Raw genomic sequence first — 10,745 nt, forward strand, 5'->3', positions numbered from 1 at the left:
CCTCTCTGATATTATTTTTACTGATATTTCTGATACGTATTTTTTGTTCCTAAGTCTCCTCTCCATTCTTCAGCCCCAGCAGAATGCAGGTGGCCTTGTTTGTCTTATTCACTGCCACAATCTCAAGTGCCTGAAAGAGGACCAGGAACATAGTAGGTCCTTGGAAAATATATAATGAATAAAGTAAATGTGTGCCTTCTTCTTTTGGCATTCTTAGTTAAGAAAATAACCAACATCAAGCAATACACAATCTCTCAGGATGTCAGAATTTCTGTCTCTGGTGAGTTTCTTTAACAAAGTGTCCACATAGTTTTCCAATGTTACATTCAGCACCTGCAATTTATTTCCAATGATTTCACTGTCTACTTTATAGACCATTAAAATGTAAACAAAGTAACCCCAAAGAAGACAAAATGGACATCCCTGCATTGAAGACTACATAAAAAACATTAGACTTAACTTGCAGCTGACAGGTTTTTGACTTTCCAGAGCCTTTTGCTCCTGATAGGACAGGTGAAATAAATCTGGGTGTGTTCAGACTAAATGACCAGGGCAGCACTGCTGTCCTTTTCCAGCTGCATGACTTGTACCATTCCTTTTAAATGGCACTCATCTCCTTAAGTTCTGGGATGCTGAGCCATAGTCTGTTCATGTTTTCCTGTCACTGAAAAAAAAAAAAGAACAGCTCCTATTAAGATTAGAAATGTTCAGAGGTACAGACATTAAAACAGAAAAGTGTTCCTTTTCTTATTTGGTAAATATTTTGCTTTTGAAACATCAGTAACTAATCACAGCTGTTTCCTTTCATTACAAATGTATCCAATCAGGTAAAATTCCAAATGAAACACACAATCCAACAGTCATTCCATTATACACTACAATGGGAGGCTTAAGCCTTGTGAAATATATGTATTAAGTATGCATGTATTCATCAAATCAAACAAAGAAGCTAATGGTCTCTGATTAGTGTTCTAACTCTGTTTTGATGATGATGATGCTTGCATCTCATCCTGACTCATCTAAAACATGTGAACAAAATGCTATTAAGTTTGACAGACAATCTGTTATGTGCCATCATCATTCTGGTTAAATAGCACAAACTGAATTTTGGCTAGAATTTCTCTCTTGAAAATCAGGGGCAAAGAAAGACCTGCTGTTAAGTTGAGATACTCTTCTATTTTAACCTCATTAATTTGTTCTTTATGTCAAAACTAAAACAAAAATTAATAAAAATTAAGCTCATCTAGGATTCATAAAGACTGTTTCCAAAGGGATTGTTACATGGACATTAATGGACAATGGCTCATTCAATCCAAAATTAGGTATTCAGAAAAATAAGTAAATAGCAAGTGAGTTTTTATTAAATATTTTTAAAATACAGATTTTTTGGCAATTATAAATTAATTTCTAATATAACAATAAATTGATGCTTTGAGCCAAGAAAACAATATAACAAAAATTCATTTCCAAATGCAAAGCAGGTACCCCATGTTTAGGGATAGTTCATATTAATGCATAATTTTGTTTTTAGAAAAAGATGATTGTTACAATCAGGTATATAACCACTTAGTTACACCTAAGTTCTGTTGGTTAAAAATATATTCTTTTAGAAAATCCATTTTGAACGTATTATACTTTTTTTCAGTGATTTTCTCCAAACAACTGTAGTAGTGCTCCCTGATGGACAGAACTCAGGAACTGGTTTGACCACACCTAGATTATACTGATATCTACAATACAGGACTCCAAGGGAGAGTCCAGCTCCAACTTACGAAGTAGGCCCAGTTCAGAATGTTTAACAATGAGGTGCTAACAAACGATAGCACTAATCAAAAATTAACAACTTTAGGTATCTTTGTTTTGGGTTTCTGTGGTTTAGGCACATCCAAAATGTCTTCATAGTCCGCACTCATTCCCTTTGCCCAGCGACCAACCGTGACCATTCGATCTGTAAAGACACAGAAAAGTCAGAATGTAAGAGAAACAGTCATCAAATACATCACCTAGACTGGTATTGGTTTAGCAAAGGAACTAGTTTTGACATGAATAATCACAAAGAGAGAAGACTCCATCACTAAAGGAAAGTGAGCAATTCTGTAATTGATTATAACCCTTGATTTCAGAGTACCACAGGCAATTTCTCATCCCAATTAGGGAAATGCAGCAACTGCTTTGCAATGCACAAATTGATGAGAAAGCTCTTTCATTCTTTCCCAAAGTTCATCATTATAGAGTCAATGAATTCCAAGAGTCTGTAAACAGCAAGACTTATGAAGCATCAGTTTCAAATGAACAAGATTCCACCTGTGAAATTATACAACATCTGCTGTCAGTCTTGTCATTTGGGAAGAGGCAATCCTCCCAGGAGGGAGAATTCAAATTCCACTTCATCATTTCAATCTCACTGCCTACAGTGTAGTAAAGACTATCTTCTTCTAGACAAGATTGTAAACAAGAACTCTTGGTTTTCAGATTCAAATGCTAGGGGTAGGAAGTAAGAATGGGCAGACTTATTTGTGTGGTACTATGACTATATGATATAAATAGAAATGTGCTTTTTCCCCAAGAAGCACTAGTGGGCTATCCTACTGTATTGCTTTCTTTCACTCAGGATTATCATCATTTTAAGCTAGGTAAACTAATGTAATAATGGTCTCCACATCCCAAAAAAATCTGCCTTAGGTTTGGTGAACATTTATGAAGTTTTCGATGACCGAGGGTAATATTTCACTAGGAAGAAAATATAACTGGCCATATGCTGTGTAGAGAACACAATTTTAATATTTTCGGCAGTTTTTGCAACTAACTGAATCCTTTTGGTTTCACAGCATACATGAGGATACTCAATCATAAGAATACTGTAAGTTATTCTCAAATTTCTTATTTTCTCTTAGTGAGAAATACTTTTCTCATACTTTTCTTCAAGTGACAGGATTGGCTCTATTATTAAATACATGGGTTAGCAAATAAAAATATTTATGAATAAGATGCTTTATAAAATCAGGGTCCTCTGGGGCTTACTGGTCATTTTTTTCCCCAACTGAGAACAGCAGCTGATGCTCAGTTAGTACTGCTGATAAAGAAATGATGAAGTCATTACTGCAGTAGGAAACCAAGCAGCCTTAAAATCAGTTGTACATCAACAAGTTATTAATAACAAAATCCAGCAAAAACACAGAGGAATACTAATCTCACCCCTTCTAAATGGAGGCCCAGAGATCTCACCTGAATTCTGACTTTTGGGGCAATCTTTCTTAAGATGTTCCACAGAGCCACAAAGTCTGCAGCAACCACCTATAAAAAGAACAGAGTAATTGAAAACCTCTAATACTTACATAGGGCTTTTAAGGTCTCAAAGCACTTTCATATCTTATTTGGTCCTCACAACCTTGTTAGTTGCAAAGGTAGCTGGAGCCAGGAACTTACTCCTATTAAGTCCATTCTCCATTCCTCTTGACTTCAAAGAGCACTAAACTGTACCTACCCAGCATTTCTTGCCCCTGGCCTTCAGGGCATATGTGGGAAAAAGAAGTGAGATATGACGGAAGGTACGTGTCCTCTGGAGTGTCCAAGAGCCACTGCACAGAAGCCTGGATCTTAACCACGGTTAGAAAGGGAAGGGTTTGTGAACTCTGAAAAATCTGTGGGCAGATGCATTTTTTGAGGAGAATGCCCACAGTTTTTAATCAGATTCTTTATAATGATCAGAATGTTTAACCATGAGGTGCTATGAGGTCCTCAAAGGGTTAGGAACCACTGCTCTGCTGTACAGGTCAGATGGGGGTGAGCAATTACAAAAGGAATGAAATTAACTTTTGTTTCAGTACCTTCTATCTGCCAGGCATCCTAACTCGAGTAAAAATGCCTATTGCCCTTCTTTAAGCAACATTCCAGGACTGTGAATTACAACACATTTGGTTTCTAAAATGAGTCTTCACTGAATGGTCGAACACTATTGCTTAACGGTCAAGCATTATCACGATCATGCTCATAATGTTAAGTGACTCACTCAGAAAAATGATCCTAATAGGATGAATTCTCACTTCTATGTGACCTACTCCCCTTGCTGCACTTTTTTATATCTAGTCATTTTGGTTGACCATACAAAGGCATCTTTGCTCACTAGTCATATTATATGACCTGTTTCTTAAGTTCAAAACTGAAAGGCACTTTTGAGCATCTTCCAGGTCCAGGACTCTTTACTATTGTAGATGCCATAGTGAAATAGAAGAGGCACTTGAATAATATATTTTAATCCTCATAACTCTTCAAGGTAAAATACCATAATTCATCAAATCTAAGATACCACTGATTATAAGATGTATCATTATTTTACATTGCTCTGGAAAAAAAAACTTCCAATTATGTGACACGCCCCAATAGTAAGATACAATGAGTTCAGAGATACTAAAATGTGAACAAAACGTGCATTTTAGAATCAATGAAATACAATTTTCTCATCTCCATTTTACAGGTAAGGAAACTGAGAAGAGAGAAGTTAACTTGGCCAAAGTCCCACAGTTAGTGAGTGGTAGTGCTGAGGCTATAACTGGTCTAACTCCAAAGCTATGCTTTTTCACTGGACTTCTGCAAGGGGACCCAGTCACAACACAAGGTTTCTAGAACCTGATGGTACCAGCATCACATTAACAAATGACTCACATTAACAGATGACAACCTCCTCCTTAAAGCTTTAAACATCACAGACTTTCCTGTGGGCACCTTAAGCCATTAGTTGAGCTAAAGTTAAGAAAGTTACTTGATTCCCATGCCAGACAACTAACTAAGGAAAACATTCAAAAACAAAAGTTACTACAAATATGAATAGTGTGTACCAACCCTTCTACCCAAAATGGTATGCTAGACTGAGATTAAATTCACAACACTATTTTTTAAATCTTCTCCTAGTTTGAGAAATTATCCCTTTGCTTCTGTTATGTTTAAAAGTAGATACTTATACTCTCACAAATGATGCTGAAGCAAGCACAGATATTTTTAAATATACATGTCAGTTTTTTCTGATTTGATGTATTAAAAATAATACCAAGTTACATTACACAAAAAGTCTAGTACATAGAATAGTGCTTGATAAAGATAATGAAATTCTCAAAATTTTGCTACTTACTCAAGAATTTATTTAAAAACTAAATAAATTTAGTTTTTAAATAATTCTTGAGTAAGTTTAAGTATAAACTAAATCACAACTGCATGATGACTCACCATTTTCGACATAAGAGTAAAAGTACTCACCATCAGCATAGAGTCCTTTGGGATTATCAGGACAAGATCTGGACAGATGTCCCATTTCCCCACAAACAAAACATTTTGCAAAAGGAAATTCACCTGTAACAATCAACAGTTCCTGTTAAGTTAGTTTTATATATATATATGTATATATATATATATATACATATATATATATACACACATCATGTAATTCATATTATTTTAAAACACTGTATTCTCAAAGTGTTTAAAAAACATATTTGTTTTTACATGATTTAAAGTTTAATCTCATTTGATTTCAAAATATTAAGTGACACACTCATAACAAACCCTGTCAACAATGAAAAAACCAAGTTGGCTACTTACTGGCCACTTTCCCCATTAACCAAATAAAAAATTGATAGAAAAAAAGATACATTAATACCAAAAGCTGGGTCTACTTTAGCCTTGCACTTGGTTATTTCATGCTCTGTGGATCCACACCGGTAACATATTCCAGTGCCCATTTCTTGATTCTCAAGGGCAGCTGGGCAATCTGCAATCCCATGGCCAGGTTTTCTACAATGGAAACATACCTAGGAAAACAAAAATGTGAGTTTCCACACTGCAACACTACACTGGCTTTATTAATTCTAGTCATCAAAAATGTCTTTAAAACATTCCTCATTTTAAAGTTATCTAGTTCTTTTTTTGAAATCTCAGTATTTTATCTGTAGAAAAAAGTGTTTCACATATTCCTAAACCATAAGAAATGTCATTTCCATCAGAGAGTTTCAGTGCTTTTGAAAACCCTCAATCCATCAATCTCTCAGTCTCAGACACAAGTTATAAATGTCTTTGTAGGAGGTAATTGCTTAAATGAATTAAGCAAATATGGACTATTCATTTCATTAATGGGGTTGTCTGTACCTAGAAACACCGAGTTTTCTGGAGGAGATGGACAATGACCATAAAAATTATCACTCAAAATTAATACTTTCACTTTTAAAGTTCACATAATTGAATGAATTTGGGTCAAGTGATTCCATTGAAATTATGATTTGAATCATAAGATATATTTCATACCAAAATGTATACTTAAATTTTTATATCTTTCATGCATATTCCTTAGTATTCATAAATAGATAGATGTTTCATTTTAGAATATATGCATATTTTCAAGGTATAATTCTAAGATGAATTATTTGGCTCCAGCCTAACATTGAACAATGGTTTGGTTTCTTTACACACTACCTAGCAATTTGCAGGATATTTTTCGCTGCAATGAATGAGAATATCAGTCATAATCAAAGATGGTAGAGAGCTAAAGTATTTTATTTAAACTGGAAAAAGGTACATTTTTTGGATAACAAATATTTCATCATTTAATTTTTTTCGAAATAAGCACAAGGTTTTTAAAAAGCAAATTCAGTAGGCAAAATAATATTTTGCAACTATGCCCTCACTTTCTTTTTTTCCTGTTTAATAACATACTGGAAAAGAATGAGTCCCTTTAGTCTTTATTAACTTTTACATTTAAAATGAGCTAGTGCAAACAAAGAGAATTCATTTATTCTACAACTGCAGGAAAAGTTACTACCCAAAACTGGATCACCAATATAAGAAGTCTTGTATTCTTGGTGAAGTCAAAGTTGTCTCTAGTAACCTGACAGCTTACTGACTGGGGTTTTATCTGTAAAAACCTAATCTTCACCAAATACAAACTTTTTGAATGATCCTTAAATTTAATGTAGATGGGATTGTGGAGAGTGGACTGGTAAATTTCTAGATGTCAACTTATTAACAATAGAACTGATGCTTAGTCTGCTTAGTCTGAGGTATTAAAAAGAAAAACAAGAAAATTAGTTGAAGGGTCTCAACAAGCCATATACTATTTAAAGCACACGCTTTAATATAAAGAATTCCTTTTTTTTTTTTTTTTTGGAAAAACAATGTCCTTCCCCTTAATTAAAAACATAAAACTTCTCTTAAAAGGTCACAATACTAAACTTTTTCAAAAAGTATGCACTTCACCACACCACCTATGTCAATGAAATTATCTTTACATTAAATTAACTTGACTTTAAAATATTTAAAAATTGTATAATTTAAACAAAACTATCTTGATCCAAATAGAAATGATTATCTTTTCTATCCCAATTTATCCATAAGGAACATTTTATCAGTATTATCACAAAAGAATCTTTAAATATGACACTGCATAAAACTAATCCTGCAAATAGTCAGAAGCCACATTTATGGAGGCTGTAACATTTCAAATCTACACTGGTGCAAACAGTGCTCTACATGTAGTAATTCTGATAAAAAATAAAACTGTAAAATAGCAACAAATCCTGATTCTTATGTAGTATCCTGCTAGAAGAATCCTTTGCTAGAGAAGGGAAAGAATTATACCAAGTATTTCATTTCCTGTGTCTGACACAGTTTAAAATCTAGGTCTTGGCACCACGGAAATAAACCTGTAGCCCCCAGCACTCCTCTCAGTGTAACATGGGGAAGGAGGGAGCAATGACTAGGGAGAGTCTCAAGGAGTTTTAACTCTGCTATTACTCTGCTCTGTTACTAACCAGTATGATTCTTATTAGATCTCCTTCCTGTGCAATCAGTTTTTCATGGATAAAGATAAAAGGAGACATCCTTTCCAACTAATGGGAACCACACATATCTAACCTGTTGTACTTAACCTTCCCCCTTACTTTTCTAAAAATGGCTGTTTGAGAAAGGGCTACTGGAAGGGGTGAGAACATAGGTCTTAAAGTCAGACTCTGGGTTTAAATATCTTCTTTTTTTCTTTTGGCTGAACTACATAGAGTTAGCAGCTCATTTACGTTCACATTTATTTAATAACGCATATACTTATAAAGTGCCAACCATGATTCTAAGTAATCAAATATTAACACCTTTTCCTGGGTTTGAATTTCTCCTCTGCTACTTGCTAAGTAGCTTTCAGCAAGATACTTAACCTAGCTGCACACCAGTGTTTTCTACCCAAAACATGGAAATAATGCCACCATCTTTGTATGTTGTGATAATTAATCAGTACATCAAGTGTCTAGCATACAGAAGGTGTTCAAAAAAAGTCCTAGTGTCATTACTAGCCCTCAAAAAGATGCCGTATAAGTCTAGTACATAACCACAATCAGACTCTGCTAAAATACATATCTGAGTGTATGAATAGTAGTTTCTAGCCATACAAAGTAACATTTTAGTAGAAGTGATAATCTTACCATTGCATTTTTCTTTGCTGCTTGTCTTTTTAATCGTCTTCCTTCCCGGCGACTATCTTTCTTTAAAGCAACTGCAATTTCTTCCCTGACTTCCTGACTGTCTGCTGCTATCATCTCCCCATTGCGAACCATCTGTGAGTTTTGCCTTAGATATTCCATGAAGCCATTCACATCTTCATTTAAATACTCCTTTTTCTTTTTATTCTTTTTGTGTTTTGCTTGGGGTGCATGATTTTTAAGGGACAGACTATCGGCTTCAAGTTGTTTACTCTTTGGTAGGTTTTGGCTTTTTCCCTCAAAGGACCCCTTCTTCATGTCCTCCCATGATGTTGCAGGGAAGGGTCTTTTGTTCTGTGTGGTAGTAACTCGTGCCCACCTGGTCATGGCTTCATCAGATGTTTATCCGTCTTTAAGATAACATGGCCAGTTAGTCACCATCTCAAATAAAAAAATGAAAAAAAAAGATACATGCTATATCACTATATAACCTGTACCCATATGTTACAGTTTTAATTATTAAAACACTTTTTAACTTAATTTATATATCTGTATATTTAATTCTATAACATGTTGCAGAGATATGCCTGTAATGTAAATCTAGCCCTTGCTACCACACCAGTAAGAAAACAAACAGCAACAACAAAAAACACAAGGATGTAAATACTTGCTTCAAACTGGAAAACAATTCATTAAGAAACCAAATTATTTCCAAAATTAAATCACATAGTAATAGTAAATGAAGTTACTTTTCCCAAATTCTGCAGTTTTCTTAGCGGTTTATTTTCCTATCTCTAAGTCCCAGGTCTACTTTCTTCCAATCTTCTTGCTTAGTCTGCCATTTCATCGCAAATAATTTGCACAGCAAATTAGTAAGTATACACAACTCCTGTCCTTTGACCTGAAGTCTGTCATGACAACTCTTTCCGGCAGATTGATAAGCAAAACATGTGTTTGCAGTCACGTGATAATACCGAGTCTTCCTTTTATTAATCAGAGCGTAAGCTACTTCCAGCCCAGCTGTTTCAAATAATTTTCAGTTATTAAGACGCCCCTCTTTTAGGGCAGGATCCCGTGCGGAAAACCTCAGTTCCTGCCACTACATCCCTTCAGCACAAGCTGCGGGGCGGAGCCAATAAACAGGTGTGGTGCTGTGCACGCCACTTTACACCACGCGCGCGCACTCGTCGCTGCAGATCCTGTGACTGTCACAGTGGGGGCTGGAGCTGTTCAAAAGGAGAAAGGTTATCCTTCCCCTGAGTACATGGAACAGGGGAAGCTCTGAGTACCCGGTCGGCCGTATCCATTCGACCCGACGGGTCCCAGTGGGGCTGGCCCGCGCCGGCCCAAGCGGCCAACCTCCTACAGCTGAGGCGGGTCCCGTCACCGGCGGCCTGGTCCCGCCGCGGAGCCCGGTGCTTCAGCCCCACCTGGCGCTGGGGGCCTTCGGGGACCTAGCTGCCACTCCCTCCACCCTCCCGCCACGTCCCAGGGAACGAAAGAGGGGGGTCCCACGACCTTACTCCCCCACGCGCAGCTTCTTACCACGCACGAATCCTCCAGAGCAGCAGAGTTGGCAGGCCAGAGAAACCCGTCACGCTGCGGCGGCGCGACAGTCGGGAGCGGAAGCACGTCATCCCTGACAGCGCGTCACTTCCGGGGGGCAATTGGTTCACACGCTGAGGTGCGGCTGTCAGGCGCTATGCTGTCTCTCAGCGCCAGTAAATGTGGCTAATTAGAAAATGTGAAGCTCGCAGTGTTTGAAGGGCCCCGCTCTGGACCCCGGAGACGCGAAGTTGAGAGTGCGCAATCTGTGCTGTATGGAACGCACAGCATAGTGGGCGAGATGGATGGAAGGATCCGTGGGGTGGGAAAGGCCCGAAAGACTTCCCTGAGAAATGATCTTTGTACTGGACTTCGAAAGATAAAGCAAATATTTCTTGGGATTGGCGGCGGGAGGGAGTTACGTTTTTCTGTCCGAAGTAAAGTAAAACTGTTAGCGCAGTGGGAATGGATCACTGTGATAGAAGTGTAAAAAAGGACATTTGGGGCCCTACTAGGTGAAGGGCGGTGCCCCATAGTCCTGCCCAATGCTAGTTCAGCGTTCAATTGAAATACCACCCTGTGGAGCCAAAGACGTTCTCCTTTAAGAGAGAAATTGTAGTCTCCTGAGCAACTCTTTATCTCAACTAGCCACCCCTCCCCCCGCGCCCCCCAACAAAAAAAACCCGGCTACCACCAGCATTTGTGCTTGGTGGAAAAATTGGCAATCCACTCAGTTCACCAGGACAACTG

General features: G+C 37.3%; 1 protein-coding gene across 3 annotated transcripts; it reads right to left on the minus strand.

Annotated features, from left to right (window-relative positions):
• Nucleotides 1–1,156: 1,156 nt before the first annotated feature.
• ZCCHC9 (zinc finger CCHC-type containing 9) lies at nt 1,157–10,375 on the minus strand. 3 transcript variants are annotated; one of them, XM_027100711.1, is made up of 6 exons: nt 9,996–10,375; nt 8,454–8,860; nt 5,651–5,801; nt 5,251–5,343; nt 3,226–3,294; nt 1,157–1,948 (listed from the first exon to the last, which is right to left on the minus strand). In XM_027100711.1, the coding sequence occupies exons 2-6, from the start codon at nt 8,835–8,837 to the stop codon at nt 1,830–1,832; spliced, it is 816 nt and encodes a 271-aa protein (XP_026956512.1). In that variant the 5' UTR covers nt 8,838–8,860; nt 9,996–10,375; the 3' UTR covers nt 1,157–1,829. The 3 variants fall into 3 exon arrangements, with proteins under 3 accessions (XP_026956512.1, XP_026956511.1, XP_026956513.1); XM_027100710.1 differs by having other exon boundaries at nt 8,454–8,891; XM_027100712.1 differs by lacking the exon at nt 9,996–10,375 and having other exon boundaries at nt 8,454–9,163.
• Between the last annotated feature and the right edge of the window lie 370 nt (nt 10,376–10,745).

This window comes from Aethalodelphis obliquidens, unplaced genomic scaffold, assembly GCF_003676395.1.
Source record: "Aethalodelphis obliquidens isolate GAN/ISIS:26980383/991018 unplaced genomic scaffold, ASM367639v1 scaffold4, whole genome shotgun sequence".
NCBI classification, from domain to species: Eukaryota; Metazoa; Chordata; class Mammalia; order Artiodactyla; family Delphinidae; genus Aethalodelphis; species Aethalodelphis obliquidens.

Bases quoted from the DNA above. Each gene is read 5' to 3' on its own strand.
- ZCCHC9 (XM_027100711.1), bottom strand. From the start codon at position 8,837: ATGACCAGGTGGGCACGAGTTACTACCACACAGAACAAAAGACCCTTC. The intron at 5,344-5,650 runs GTATTAATGTAT...TGATTGTTACAG, and splicing joins TAAAGTAGACCCAGCTTTTG to GTGAATTTCCTTTTGCAAAA. The intron at 3,295-5,250 runs GTGAGTACTTTT...TTCTTTTTATAG, and splicing joins CAAAGGACTCTATGCTGATG to GTGGTTGCTGCAGACTTTGT.